The sequence below is a fragment of the Carassius carassius genome, chromosome 27 (assembly GCF_963082965.1).
Source record: "Carassius carassius chromosome 27, fCarCar2.1, whole genome shotgun sequence".
Taxonomy (NCBI): Eukaryota; Metazoa; Chordata; class Actinopteri; order Cypriniformes; family Cyprinidae; genus Carassius; species Carassius carassius.
The window spans coordinates 4,973,519-4,989,933 of record NC_081781.1 but is presented as its reverse complement, the minus strand read 5'-3'; the positions used below and the strand labels follow the sequence as shown (position 1 = coordinate 4,989,933).

General features: G+C 36.1%; 1 protein-coding gene across 19 annotated transcripts in view; it reads left to right on the top strand.

Annotated features, from left to right (window-relative positions):
* The window catches only part of LOC132106507 (afadin-like), a 127,275-nt gene extending 111,308 nt beyond the window's left edge, over nucleotides 1-15,967 (top strand). For 6 of the 19 annotated variants that reach the window (XM_059512238.1, XM_059512256.1, XM_059512243.1 and 3 more), the window contains 5 exons: nucleotides 840-875; nucleotides 3,159-3,293; nucleotides 7,455-8,001; nucleotides 14,034-14,115; nucleotides 14,910-15,967. In XM_059512238.1, coding sequence (XP_059368221.1) covers nucleotides 840-875; nucleotides 3,159-3,293; nucleotides 7,455-8,001; nucleotides 14,034-14,115; nucleotides 14,910-15,066 — 957 coding nt within the window. In that variant the 3' untranslated portion in view covers nucleotides 15,067-15,967. The remainder of the gene's footprint in view (nucleotides 1-839; nucleotides 876-3,158; nucleotides 3,294-7,454; nucleotides 8,002-14,033; nucleotides 14,116-14,909) is intronic. The other 13 variants (XM_059512250.1, XM_059512253.1, XM_059512251.1 and 10 more) reach the window with 7 other exon arrangements.
* The last annotated feature ends 448 nt before the right edge of the window (nucleotides 15,968-16,415 follow it).

The following is a 16,415-nucleotide window of genomic DNA, read 5'->3' as shown; positions in this document are numbered from 1 at the left end:
ATTGATTTCGGTAGTTACTAAGGTTGGGTGATACAAAAATATATCACATTTTATTTCTATAGCACATTCATTAAAATGAAAACAAAGTTTAGGAGTTTAATTCAGGAAAGTGGGTATCATGCCCTCTGGAGGTATCATTGAGCCCTCTGGAGGTGTCGTGGGCCTATCAATGAAACACCGGTGAAGGAGGGTGCCCACCTGAAGACCCTGATGACGTTCTCACCCCTCTGCCCAAAAATTAGGAAGTGCTGATAACTAGGGATATTAATATCAAGTCCTATGAGCTGAACTAACCAGGCTCATGACTTCTTGGTGGGCTGGCGTGTGTGCAGCATTTCCAAACAGCTTCCTTGTGCTTTCTGAGTATGAGTCTTTCAGTGCTAGCACAAACTTCAGCCCCCACTAACGTTCTTTCCTCTAACACCCGCCGTAGCAGCTGTCATGCGAAGCGTAGCGTCCACCTGAGAGTCTGCTGTGAAGCTGCATTTGGTATAGCTCCATCTCTGAGGAGTTGGCAGGTCGAGCCGTTTAAGGGAAGGTCAACACAATACCATGTGTTTGAAGGAAAAATCTTGCCAGTGCTTCATTGGGGGGGACGAGGAATGATGGGGAAATTCTTCACCAGCTGAAGGAAAGTGGACCGTTGGCGCTAATCAGACCCGTACTGCCCTGGAATGTTCCTGGCAGCACATCACTGAGTCCCGGCCCACTATTTTTTTATTTAATTTTTTTACTTTTATCTTCTCGAAAACCCCTCATTTTCTTTATTTCTTACTTCTTTATTTATTCTCTCTCTCCCACCCCTTTGGTTGCTCTGTATGTTTTTGTTTCTCCTGCAGCAGACTGCTGTTCCAGCAATCTCTGTACTAGACTTGGTATGTTCTTTATGCTCTTTGCCTCTCTTCCTGTTTCGGCTCCACCTGTGTCTCCTCTTGTTCACTACCTCCCTCCCTTCATTTGGCCGTGGTAACTCCTTTACCCATGGGAATTAAATAGAGAGAGATGTACCACTTTTTCAAGCATGGGACACCATCTTGGGGACTCCATCTTGGGATGTTCATTAAGCTCCACTGGAAAACTGCTGCGTGTGAACAATATCTAAATGTAAAGTTGAGCTGAATTGTACTGTATCTATACTGTATCTATAAGAAAAGGCATCAAAGAAAATACATTTTTAAAGCTGAAGTTGGTCCTTTCTAAGCCAGTGTCACCAAATCAAATCAAAACTAGTTCCCATCTTCCATTAGTCAGGCGAACAGTTAGTCCTGCCCTCAAGCTCATGCCTTTGGTTGAGGTTGAAAATAATTATACTTTCTAGAGAAATCAACCTACATGCATTAAAATATATATTTTTTTCATTATTAAAATATTCAAGATAAATATTAAAAAAACTACAATTATTTAGACTCGTATCGTCTTATTCTTAGCTATTAAATAAGACAATGAAAGTAATGTACTCCCCTTTCGTTTTCTTAAAGAAAATCATTTTAAAAATGATTTTTAATGAAGATAATTAAAATTTAGTCACCCCTCATTTTCAAATAGTTTAAATACTTTAAATGTAACGTTTAACAAAATTAGTTACATTTAACCAAATTTTCAAACTGATATAAATTAATAAAAAATAGGGTTAAATGTTTTTTTTCACACTAAAATCATGTTAATACTTATTTTAGTCTACCCTATTGAAAATTAGCATTTTAAAGCCCCATTCACTTCCATTTTAAATGTCTTTCTGTAACCCATGTCTTTGAAATAGAGGTGCTAGCTAAAACTAATTTTAGTGGCATGCCATGAATGCTGTATTTATTATTCTTTTAATATATATAAAAAAAACACACACTTATATATATTTTTAAAAAAAAACACACTTCAGCTTTAAATGTGCACAGGACAGCGACCTTATGAACAAGAACATTTGCTTATAGACAACCAGAAAATTAATTCCAAAGAAAGCTTCGGAAGCTCTTGTTCTTCTTGGAGAACATGATGAAGCTCTGCTGGTTTTGCAGCCGTTGTTTCAGTGCAGTGTCATCATGAGGGAGGGGGGGGGGGGGCTGGCGCATGCTTTCTTCCAGCCCGGTCTCTCTGGCCCTGAGCTTGCTTGCATGTGGGCCTCATTTCTGTGCCATGATCGCTATGTTTCTTCATCTACTCCACTCATCACTGCTCTCTACGTGTTTGTATTGACCCTGGCGCTTTGCCGCTCATTTACTCTGCGTTTCTCCATGGTCTTCTGTTCTGGGTTTCCTCTTCCTCTATCCTGACTGGAAATGTCTCTGTTTATGTCCTCTCCCTTGTGATTTTGGAGGGAAAAGGTGTATGGCCGTGATTTGTTTTTCCTAACCTGTCGAGAATTGTATATGTATTGTGTATGAAGTTTGATCGAGGTGTTTGGATTACCTTTTGAATGATTTTCTGTAGATTTGAAGAAGGTTGCAAGTTGCAATTCTGTCAGTAAGTTGTTTTGCATGCAGCTGTGTATGTGCATGTGATACTGTGTGATGGTGTGCAGTGCACGATGCCTCTCATCACAGGGGCCACATTGATAAATTTACTGGTGTAATAGAAACTCAACAGAAAATATTTTTACAAATCACCACAGCAGGCTAGTTTAAATACGATGTTGTGCCAGAAAGACCGACAGTACTCAGGTTGGCCATTGAAAATTGTAAGCTAATCTAGGTAACCATTTTATATTGAAACATTAAATTAAATTAAATTAAATATTTAAGTTTAAATATAGGTTTATAAGTTAACATACATGTTATGTGTTCCACAGAAAGTTTAAAAGAACAGCATTTATTTGGAGAATATAAATATTTTGTAACAATTAAAAATGTTTTAATAAATTTAATGCATCCTTGTTTAACAAAAGTATTAATTTGTTAAAAATGAAACAAAATCTTACATACCCAAAACTTTTGAATGGAAATGTAAGCTTAAATTTCTCTAGGTTAGTTTTAAATTTAAGTATAAATATATCAGTAGCTTTACAACTAGGGTTGAAATTGACATCAAAATTATTTAAATTTCGGTTCATTTTAATTTCAAATCAGTATTTTATGTTTAGGACCAAGAATTGCAGTCAGTCCAATCCATCATCTCTTTGGTCCAGTGTTTTTCAACTAACCCTGATTATGCATTGTGCACCTCAGCTGCAGGACGAGGAGCGGCGACGGAAACAGCAGTTGGAGGAAATCCGTAAGCGTGAGGCAGAAGAGCGAGCCAAACAGGAGGAGGAGAGACGCTGGAGAGAGGAGGAGAGAGCCAGACGAGAGGCCGAGGAGAAGGTATTGAGATCGGAACGGACCAGCCACAACTTGGAACTTCTAGAAGTAGTTTAATGCAAAAAAAGAGGATTTTTATGACAAAGGACTTATGAGTCAAGAAATAAGTTTTTGTGTTAAATGCAAATTGCAGATATGTTTTAGCACACTTCTTATGAGATGCAGATTAGCTTTCCCTTTATTACCCACTCAGCCAGGCCTTAAATGCAAGTCACGACAACAGCAGACAGATCTGAATATCCCAGACCAGTTCTCTTGCTATTGACTAGTCAGGTTAATTATTGTGAGATCTTCTTGCTTTAATTCCCAAAACAATATCTCTACCCATATACAGTAAAATGATTTTTGGCATAATTTGCTGATAGAGACGTATGTTTATTCATGCTAACGTCAAGCTTTTTCAAGGTTTTGCCCGATTTCCGTGTGGGTGGTTCCTCAAGACCTTGTAAGTGGGTGTGATTGGAGACAGCAGCTGATATTCTATGTGTCAGACTGTATGAGATCACAGCCCCTTGTGCTTAATTTAAAATAATGTGTAGTTATGTATACATACAGTACTATATGTGCTGATAATAATAAGGTTAACAGCAGTTCTGGAGATAGTAATGATCCGTTAACTGTCAGAGGCTAAATTAAGTTTGTTTAACGCCCATGTGTTACACTTTTGGAATGCCTCAGCGGGTCATCGGTTTACCAGTGGTCTGAATTTACATTCATACGTCTAAAATGTGACCAAAACATTGTCTCACTATGTGACCATCCAGTTTTATTTGTGTCTGTGTGCATCACTTTCAGACCACTGGTAATTTTAAAGCCCAGTTGTGATGTCCAACTGCATGTCTTCACAACATCTCCTCTCTTGTGTTTGTGATGTATCCCCATCTCCTTCAAAGAAACGCATGAGTCACATGTCAGGTCTTTACACAACACTCCAACATTTTGTTGGGAGACCATTGTCATTGCGTACTACATTGCTTGGAAGTGCTGTTGGAAATGGGCCCGCCTTGGTTTTCATGGAGGCCGTCCCAGATTGAACTAGCTCATGTGTGTTTTGCCTCCACATGCTCTCATAAGAGACATTCCCACCACCACTTACTAACCCAGGGGATCCTTGCACAGAGTCCAGAGTAGCCAACCACTAGGTGTTTTTCTCCAAAGCTTAACCACCAAATGCCAACCAGACCAGTAACATGCGCTCCAGGCATGCTTTTATTCCAGTTAGAACTAAGCATATTTCATCAACTGTAGTGACTTGTTCCTCTTTAGCACCATCTGTTGTGCTTACAGTTGAAGGCAAGTCTTTCACAGTGTTTGCACTGCAAGCAAGCAGCACAATGCAACTGAACTAGATTGCAATCTACTAGATTGTAGATTCATACAATTAGCATTTATAAAGAATGTTTAATCAATTGTTTTCCGTCTTCAAAGGAGTTTTTTGTGTTTAAACGCTTAGGCACATGTAAATGAGCATTTCTCATATTCTATATGTAATCTGTACATATTTCTTTTTGACACACTGCCACTGTGTTTGTTTTATGTAAGTGGATGCTGACCATAATATATTAATTAATGTTGATAAATAATATTTATATTAAAATATTCCAATTCTAACTTAAATATTTAATTACATTAGACATTTTATTGTTTCTCAGTCTTTTTTAAATGTTTCATTTAAGTTTAATTTTTTTTATGTTATATTTTTTTTAAACTTTAAATTTTTCCTGAATATTTCTGTTATCAACTATTTCAGATGAACTCACCTCTGAATTGAACAGTTAAAAAAAAAAAAAAAAAAAAATTTCCTATAGAAATGATTGTAGGCGATTTAATATGAATTCATATGATTATATTAATGATTCATTCATTCATTCATATATTATATAAATTATAGTAAAATGTTAATTTAACATTTTGTACATATTTAAATGTTTTATTAAATATTAACTTTTTAGTTAAAAAAAAAGTTCTTTAAAGGTGCCATCTGTCATATCTGGCAAAAAAATCAAGTCATACTCCACATTCCATACCAGATGGGGGCAGTATGCCTCAATAAAGTGAATTGGTCTACTCTAGAGTAACAAACGAGAAACAGCATAGTCTCTATGCTCCGCCCCTACCTTCACAACAACACTAGAGCATAGCCGAAGCCTATAAGACAGTGGTTCTCAATTGCAGACCTCGCGCCCCACTGCTCTGCACATTTTGAACGTTTCTCTTAGAGCTTCAGACATTTGTTCTATTCGAACATAAGTGCCCTGCGAAGTGGTCTCAACAAGATATTCAGCCATGATTCCAGTTCGAAGTGAACGTAGCTATATGTTCCAATCAAAGTGCATTGAAGTGTGCAAGACGTGAATTTAAATTGTATTGATTTACAGAGGTATATGATGTCACAGTTGTCCATGTTTAAAGACGCTGCACAGCACAAATCAGTGAATGAATGTTTCAATGTGAGGTAAACTTCAACAGATTTCCCCTGCTCGGGGAGTAGGGAGCAATGCACATTTGAAAAACAGTTCATGCACGGAGTTCATTTCTAACGAGCTGATTATCTGAATCAGGTGTGTTAACAAAGAAAAACGTGCAAAATATGCAGAGCAGTGGGGCGCGAGGACTGGAAATGAGAACCGCTGCTATAAGAGGACGTTTTGCCTCCAGAGGAACGTTGGGTGATGTCAAGTGATTTTGAAACATGACATCTTCAAGCTACTCCCCTTCACCTTTACCAGTGAATATGTTCATATTCGTTTTGTTCATATTACATTGAGTTGTATATACACATTATTGGAATTAAATTAATTTGACAGACAGCATTCTGTCAACATCATTGGTCAACATCAGACAGCTGATGTTGACCAAGCTAGCGTAACCAGAGCTGCCAACTCTCAAGCATTCACCGTGAGACACACGCAATTGACTCTTTTCACACGCTTTCACGCCACACATCAATTTTCTCACGTACAGAAAAACCACGAAGCAAACAGGACACGGAGACCAACAGACTAGACAGAGCAGGTTACTTATGATATAAAAATATGGGTAAGTTATAGCTAGCTAATTATCAAACGCAGCTACGGTTAGCCATTGCTAACATTAGCACGTTTATAGAACAGCCTTCGATACATTTCTATGTTATAACTTCCCGAAAAAAAATACACAAACATATAAAACAAACTTCTAGCGAAATACTAACAGCATCTAACTTACCAATCCAAAAGAAATGTTGCAAGTTCGGTGTCGAACCTCATTTCTTTCAGGTCCATCAGTTGTCTCCAGCGATTGAAAGCAGTGCCGATGTTTACTTATTCTTATCGGATTTGATTTGTGTTTCCGAGCGCGGTTGTTTCCCTGTAGCGGATGGCGGTCTCTTGCCAAGGGCTTCAACCATCCTTCCGCTTGATTGACATCAGGTTAGATTACGCCCACAAGCCGTGCGAGTTATTCGTGTATGGCAGGATGGCTGGTGGTTATGTTGCCCGCATACCGCCTCCCATGGCCGAAACTGGTATTACGACACCTGTCGGGCCGGGGCTAGTAATGCTACTGCTAATTAAGGTTGATATCTCTGCAGCACTATAACTTTACATTTTTTTAATGACATCATCGCCCTTATTTCTTCTCATACTTTTGATGCGTGTAGGTAATTTTTTAAATATTTTTAGCTAAATTTTTGCACATGGCACCTTTAATTTCTTTTTTAAAAAACTTTTTTGCTTTTTGATTCAAATAGGCATGACTATTTCAGATAAAACTACCCCTGAATTGAACGTGAAAAAATAAATAAATTATTGTTTGCTTTTCATGTCATTCAGCCTGACATTTCTTGGCCAGAATAAGCTGCAAAGTGGACTGAATTTGCACTTCAGCATAGACGGCGCTGTTGATTTCCGTTTAGTTTTTGATGTTGCTTGCTTGCAGTGCAGCCATGTTAAATAAAACCAATGGCTTACTTTCCGCAACATGCAGGAGTGCGTTTTAGCTGTACTCGATTCACTCAGAAGCACATTACATCATATCAGCAAACACATTTCTTCTACTACAATGTAGCTTTACTACATTGGTTCATCCATTAGCCAGAGCAGCGTTAGCTTTGACCCAGGCCTCACAGCTGCGCAGGCTAGCATAGGCAGCTCTAACCAGCTCTTCCCATGTTCCCCCCTTCAGAGGAGACAGGAGGAAGAGTACTACACCCGCCTGGAGGCAGAGCGGCGCCGGCAGCACGAGGAAGCCGAGCGCAAGCTGCTGACGCCAGACGAGCCTGGTCTGTACAGACCCCCACTACCCCGGGACTACCAGCCCCCTTCTCCCGCAAGCACCCCCGCCACTAACAACAACAGCGCCCCTCCGCCCCCGCCTCAGAGAAACACCTCCTACCTCAAAACCCAGGTCACCTCCCCTGACACCATATACACTGCCAAGTTTGTCTCATACAATGACGAGGAGGAGGAGGAGGAGGAGGAGGAGGACGCGGGCCTAACAGGTCAGGTTAAGCTCTCGGCCACCCGGAAGTCCTACGGTGACCTTCCGCCCGCCCCAAAGCCCCAGCCGCCGCCAACCGCGCGCAAGCCCCGTCCCGTCTCAGATGGCATCTTTCTGTCCAACTCATTCCAGCTGCCCACAGCGGCCAATGCCAACAGTACTGCTCCCAAGACAGGGCAGCCCCCTCTCCCTCCCGCCAAACCCAGCCTCATCCCATCGGCCAACTCGAAAGGTAGAGACGCTGAGGAGAGAAAAGGGCCCCACCTCAGCCCGCTCATTCTCCATTTGTTATTGGTTTATTCGTTTTCATGTTTGTTTTTTGTGGGGTTTTTTTGGTGTTCGTTTGTTCCTTTTTCTGTTTTCCAGTGGAGACTCAGCGCTCACCGTTTTCCACATTCCCTCTACCTTTCCATCTGTAAAATTTCGTAGTATCAAAGCCAATTAGTTGAATCATATGTTCTGGTTTCTATCATTTATTTTATTTAATTTTATTTTTTCATCTTATCTTTCCTTTTACAGGGAATCTTCCAGGTTCAGGTTGAGCTCAACCGACTGTAGTTGTTCGATTAACTGACAATACTGGCTACCGTTTAAAAATTTGGGCTCAGTCAGGATTTAAAAAAGAAAAAAAAAATTACTCCGCAAGGATGCATACAATTGATTAAAGATATATGTCATGATATTGTCTTTTTTTTTTAGTGTATTGCTGTTTTCACAAATATTTTAAGCAGCACAACTGTTGTCAACATTAATTTATCAAAAATATTTATTGAGCGCAAAACCTGCATATTAGAACGATTTCTGAAGGATTTCAGAAAATTTAGCTTTGCCACCTCAGGAATAAATGACATTTTACAATATATGCAAATAGAAAACATTTATTTTAAATTGTAATAAAATTCCACAGTATTACTGTTTTTGATGTAGTTTCAATCAAATAAATACAGCCTTGGCGATTATCAGAGACTTCTTTCAAAAACATCAAATAAAAACCTAATCGGGCCCCAAACTTTGAACAGGTAAACATGTTAAAAGAAAACAATTTTTTTTGTGTGTTAATGTAAGGCTTATGTGATAAAATCACTTGCTGACCTTGTCTGTTATAAAGTTACATCCAAACTTTGTTGTCACAATGATTTAACTGTTGTAGAAAGCCTATAAACTATAGTACATAACTTTTTTTACAAAATGTTTATGCAAGAATATAAGCAAAGTGAAATAACTTCCTTGTTTACATTGAGTTCAGCAGGTAGTTTGCCAGACTGTTGCCTTGAGCCATAAGAACATAATTTTAACCTTAATTTAAATGCAATAGATTATTTATTTTCAGTTTTATTTAAAGGGATCAAACTTATTTCATGCAACAATTGCTATCGATTGAGCTTAACTTGTATTGAACCTGGAATGTTCCTTTTAAATAGTAATTAGATTTTTGTTTGTTTGTTTTCCGCTCATCTATTCTCCCCGATTCCTCTTCCTCGAATCATCCTAGCAGTCAGTAGACCTCGTGATTCGCTGTGCGGTCCAAAACCAGTCCAAGTACTGTTGGTGTTGCCAGCCGTTTCATGTGTGTGTTATCTGCTTTGGGGTAGGCCCGGCCTCAGCAGCTAGACGCCTGTCCGTCCATTATCAGCTCAGGGAACGAGACACTGGCTTCTTGTCACTTGCAGTGGTGGGCTCAACACTGCACCTCTCCTCAGTCCTGTTTACACTTGGCAAAGGGGAAAAGATCTGTCGGATGAGGCACTTTTTTGTACTTGACTGTTTAAAAGCCATCTGAATTTTATTGTACATCACTGGGACAATAGCAATCTTGGTGCAGACAGTCTCCGATTAAAAAAAAATATATATATGTCTTTGGCTCCCTCAAGTGTTCATTTTACATGAGTGCAAGTTAAAACTGTGTGAAAGAAATAAATGTTTTAAAAGTAAATGATTTAAGTACAACACAAGTTTTAACATTAAGTAACATTTTTATATCAGTTTCAAGTTCATGTAACTTTGAAATTGCCCTCAGTATTTTATCCTCAAATAAATTGTATTAAAAAATTTTTTAGAGATGTAATTATATTACTACAGTTATTTTATTTTAATATGAGTATGAATACATGTATATGAATACTGTTTAAATAAATACTTTATTATATTAATATATTTCTATTTTAATCACCAGGCACTTTTCTTAAGTTTATTGCTGAGGAAAAATGTAGCTATTGAGTTCTTAATTAACTTTTTCAAACTTTTAGTTTATATATATATATATATATATATATATATATATATATATTTTTTTTTTTTTTTATAAAGAATTTGCAATGTCTGTACTTTTGAAGTAACTTATGCAATATATCAGATGTCAAACTTTTTAAACAGTCATGTGCAAAAAAAAGCAGTTCAACCCTATTTCACAAAGATGCCCAGTGTATCTGACCTTGCATGTAATCTGCACAAAGCTTCCCCTAACTTAATGTCATTGGGGCCTGTTGTGATGAAAAATGCATTTACGCTTACCAAGGAACTAACATTGCATTAATCAACCAATCAAAAGCACGGCATTCCTCCATGCTCAGACTGACTGTAGCTTTTCATGCCACGAATCAACCACTGCAATCGCTGCTGCTTTATTTAATGTGTCTCTTACCAAATCAACATCGTCATACCTGTCTGCAACACTGCTGAAGCCTCCCATGGAACCAAAACCAGTTCAGTCTAACAGCCTCTCAGTAAAACCCTAGTGCTGTGTTGTCACCAGTATAGTGCACTCCAGATATTTCATACACACCCTTTGATTTTTTGCCTTTACATATAAACTTGGTTCCAAAATCTAGTAAGCTGCCTACTTGGGGAACTGTTGTAAGGAAACCTATCTTTGACTAGTATAAAATGTAATCCAAGATAGTTGACAAGTCTAGATAAATGTTAATATAATGTTAATTATAAATAAGAATTAAAAAAATATATATATGAACATTTAGATTTTTATATATATATATATATATACTGTATACACACACATATACATATACACAAACGTGTGTGTGTGTATTATATATATATATATATATATATGCATATATTTTATGTATTCAATAAAATGTTTTATTGTAAAATGTTATTTAAAATATAAAACTTTTAACTGAACATAAATAATAAGCATACATAATAATAATTTACATAATATAGAATATATATTTTTAAGTATACATTATTATCGTTACATTTATTATGTTAATGTTCATTACAGAAAAAAAAATTATGTATGAAATTAATAGTATATTATATCATGCTAGAATAGCATACTATTTTTGAGTTGCTTCCGATGTAGCACCTTAAAAGGCAACACACTAGGTTATGGAACAGAGCTTTAGCATTGACAATATTGATTCAGATTGGTTTCAGCAGTGCTGTAGTTCTCACTCTTATCTTCTGTCTTGCTCTTTGGTTTGTCTTTATGTGTATTTGGCATCATCATTTGCTTGGCTCCACCCACCCTCCTCTGCTTCCTCTCACTTTGGACTGCATGGAATCATGGGATTCCACAGCCCCTCCCATCACCTTCTCTGAGAAGGTGCATTGACCTGCTGGAACCACCAAGTCTCTGAGCAAAAAGGATCACAAGCTGCGGACTTTCAGTCTGTAATGTCCATTTTCTGCTTTATTGTAAAAAAAAAAAAAAAAAAAAAAAAAAAAAGGATTTAACAAAAGTAAAAAATAAATTGCACAGCTATATACTACTGCAAAGTCTGTTCAGTCATGGCATTAGTTTGTAGGCTTATGTGTCATGAGTTCCAATGGGAATATTTATTGGGTTTTTAGGAAGCATTTTATAATTTGAGTAAACTAAGTTTAGTGTTGTTACTTAAAAATAAAAATAAATATTTAATTTTATTTTTATAACATTTATACACAATCATGCCTCAAATGGAGACATCCTCTCAGGAAAAAAACTTAAACTTGATCTTTTGTTACTTTAGTGGTAAAAGAGCCTGTCACAGGGGCAGTTATTTACTCATTTATCCCTAAATGGTTAATATATATTATATGATGGTTAAAAATGTATTTATTGCATTATTTTTCAAAAGTACAATTAATTTCCTTAAGGATACAGTTTAATGTTGGATAAAACATACTGAAATACTTAAAAATAAGAGTTTGTATGTGTGCAACTATTGTACTTTTTAAAAAAAAATCTACTTTCAAACCACAAATTTCAACAAGCACAACAAATTCTTTGCACATTTTTCTGAGTACACAAGGATTTCTAACTACATTAAAAATGTGAGTTTACTCACTTGGCATATCCTTGTAGTGCTTATGTCAAAACTTAAAATTATAAAGGAAACAAAGGTTTCAACATTTATTTTTGAGGTCACACTGCGGACATTTTAATAGAAAAATTAGTTTGCTCAGAAATCAAAAACCACAATTAAAAACCCTTAAATCTTCCTGAGGGGACCAGTCATTCTCTTCCAGGTTTTATGAATACAAACTGAACAGCTTGTTTCAAACATACAAACAAGTACAGACCATTGCTTCGTATTTAGTATCGTATTCAAAACCACAGTATGAAACACATTTAGTCTCGGAAACAAAACCTTTTTCTTCTAATTGAGCCTTTTCTTTCTTTCTAAACCACCAGCTGCCCTGTTTTGCTCTTGAAGTACTTGGTCGTCACCAGTGGAGGTGTTTTTTATTTTATTTTTGGTTCACAAGTCAATGTGTTTGTGTCTTTCTCCCTCCGGCCCAAACTCATTCCATTATCAGTCAATCAGTGAAACCCTCCACATGCATTTGGATTGCGGCGGTGCTCTTGCACCCCATTGGTTAGAATCAAACTGCCGTTCTCTGGTTCAGTGCGGACCATCCCTTGGCCTGACAGACACAAGGACACGTGAGCCTCACAGACGATGCCTACGGTGGGTCAGCGGTGGGGGTCGTTGTGCAGGCCAGCTGTGCAGAGTTGGGGAGCGTCTCTCTTACAGACGTTCCTCAACACGAGACGAGTTTAGAAACAGCTGGTGCTTGACCTCCACCTCTGACCTGCGATCCACAGACCTTGTGTCAGGTGTGCTTTGGAATGCTTTAACACTAACTAAACCAGCTTTCTTCTCGCTGTTCAGCTTCTGGTCTGTGGAGTGATGTTGGAAACAGAAGTTGCTGGGCCAATGGTGTGGTTGAACTGCACGGTTGAACAGATTAAGTCTGCTATGGGGACATAAGTCAACAAAAATTATGTCCTGTATATTTATATAGGAATTTAAAGTATGTTATTAAATTACTAACATGTATTTGGTATAACATATTAGTAACTAAATCTATTGATAATCAAATGGAAGTTTAATTATTGAAATAAGGCTGAAATAAAATAAATATTACTTGAAAAACATGTATACTGTATATATATATGTGTGGTTGTGGTGTATATATATATATATATATATATATATATATATATATATATATATATATATACACACACACACACACACAAACAAATATTACATGAAAAACTTTAACTTAACTTAAAAAAACAAAGCTAAACAGAACTATTTTAAAACCCAATGAAAATAAGTTTGAGAAGTAAAATTACTCAAATTAAAATAATAACAAAGCTAAACAGAAATATTTTAAAACCCAAAAACTAATAACAAAAAGAAAAAAATTATATTTTATTTATATATATATATATATATATATATATATATATATATATATAAAATAGGTAACTAAAATTGTTAAATTAATTTATAACAATAAAAAAGAAATTAAATGACACAAATATTTATAAAAATTAAAAATAGAAATAAAGCTAAACAGAATAAATAAAAACAAAACAAAATATATATATATATATATATATATATATATATATAATTTAAGTTTTTTTCTGTTTAGCTTTATTTCTTTTATTTTTAATTTCAGTAAAGTAAAAAAAAATAATATTAAAAGAATTAAATAGAAATGGAAATATTTATATTGTCATTTAATTTTTTATTATAAATTCTTTTAACAATTTTAGTTACCTATTATATACATATATATATATATATATATAAGTATTATAATATAGCAAAACTATTCAAGAAATGCCTGGAGAGACATACTATATTATATAAATATATTTATTTAAATTGTATATAAATGCAGGTCACCATAATGAGCCCAGCAGCTTTTGCAGTTATCTTGCTAATCGCTCTTGAAATGCCATTGTTGATGTTTCTTGTGAAATTCACATTGTTTTTACATTTGACAAAATTAAAACAGGATTTAATTCATACACTGGAAACACTACAGGACTAGGATCAGGAGAGATTTACAAAGACCCGCGAGAGAAGTGGACAAAAGGGTGAGGATTGCACTCATGCAACTGGAATGTGTTTTGAAACCCAAAATGTCTGTGCTTGTATGATGCATATAAACTAAAGATGACATTCTTGGGTTGGACTGTAAGCTGTGGTGTTTTACAGTAAGCCTCCACAAACATCATTATCCCTTCACCAAACTCTGAGCTCACAGCTTTGGGTGTGGTAGAAGAACCACCCGAACACATTTATCAGTGCTTTAAATTATATTTACACCTTTGTTTCCTTAAATGTATAGTTCGCTTAAAAAATGAAACTTCAGTCATCATTTACTGACCTTGATGTTGTTCCAAATCTGTACATAACTTGATTTTTTTAACTGAGGAACACAAAAGATGATATTTTGCGGAAGATCCTTTTTATAAAATGGGAACTGGGACTGTCAAGCTTTAAAAAAAATGACACAAAACACCTTTAATATACCATAGAGGTAGACGATTTTGATTGCTTGTGCTACATTTCAAGTCTTCTGAAGGTATATAATTTAGGTCATTATTTGGTAGTCAAGTCTGCATTTAATTCAATTCTATGCCAGATTTTGTTGTGATTTGATTTTTATTTTATTTTTAATGATTTCATAATCTGGCATGATGCAGTTTGGTGTGCTATATTTAAATGCAGGAACGGATAAAATTTGAGAAGTTTTTTATCCCTTTTGTATTACATCAAAACAAGGTTTGGAATGATACAAGGACGATTAAATGATTCCATTGTAATTTTGGGGGTTAATTATTTCTTAAATACCGCATTACTAACAAATGATTGCTTTTAATTGCAGCGGCCCCGATCAGGAGAACACAATAGGAGGAGCTCCAGAAAGCCTGACATTTAAGGAGCGCCAGAGACTCTTCTCACAGGGAAAGGAAGTATCGAATAAAGTCAAAGCGTCCCGGAAGCTCATGGAACTGGAGAACGAACTGAACATAAAGCAGTAGCGAAGAGCCCTAGCAGAACTAATTGCCAATATGTGACCCATCCCTGGAGAAAAAAAAACACAAAACACACCCAGTCATTTCCAAACCTTCTTTTTGGGTTTCTTTAAATAACTGGACTATTAAGTATCATTTAGCTGCAATAAGAGACGATATTCCGTAAATTCCCTTGAAAGATATATTATAATAAAGCACTGTAAATTGTTTTAATTATATTACTAAGAAAACTGAAATGACATGGGTATCTTTTTGTTTGTGAAATGTTACGCGGAAAATTACGCATTCTTTGCTCATTTAATTTTTTTAATAGGCAGTAATGTGGGATATTTTATGGTGTTGTTTTATTCTCTTTCTACTTTTTTCTTCTTTTGAAAGTAAGTGCCGATATACAGTTGTAGACCAATGTAAACCGCTCTCAGTACAGAATAGGGGTCCGCATTGGTCCCCGAATATTATCGAACAGCTCAACAGTAGCGCGTGAACTAAACTTATATAGGAGGCTCACGTTTTTTGTCGCACTCTTTATTTTATTTTTCTAGCTGGTTCTTCCGCATTAATGGATACACTGGCACCTTTCCGCCAATCTCGTGTCCTGCATTAAAATGATTTTGCTCAGAAAACGAGCAACCTTGTTAGCACCATTTGTGAATATCCTTTGAGAATGTAGTCATTTTTCTTGATTATTTTAATGCACCGTCTGCAAGTCTGTCATTCCGTAAAAGCGCTGAGGTTTACCACTTTTATAAAACGTTTAGGAGTTTTTGCGTTTAAATGCGAAGTAGCCAGCTGATGTTGGCAAAGCAAAGTTTGATGGTAGTATAATGTTAATAAAAAGAGACGATTTGAATAAAGAGGTTTTGTTGAAATGAGATGCAGGAGATGCAGTTGATTAGCAGGTATTTATTTGAACCTTACTGACATAGTGACAGATTAGTTTGTTTTTATAAGTCTGGATAGATTCTGCAGGTTCGTTTTGATGGATGAGTGACAAGCGTGAGATTTAAACCCAGTAGGTCACTATCCGCTGTTTGGTTGTGCATTAAACGGCTTCCCTCATCCCACAGTATTGCAGATGTTTATTTAAATGGAGGATCCGGTCGTGTCTCTTCAGTTCGAAGCACCTGCGTCTTTTCATTTATAGTCTAGACCTGTTGGCGCCCATGTAAATAATTTTCCAGAGAGAACACAGACTTTGTAAATCAAATGATGCATAAGGGTAATGTTAATATCCTTCCTTTTTTGCCACTTTGAGAAACATAAACTGACACACACACACACATTCGTGTTTTCTTTTTAGGTTAAATATGAATTCATTTGATTCATTTGATTCATTTTAATGGTTGTTACATAGG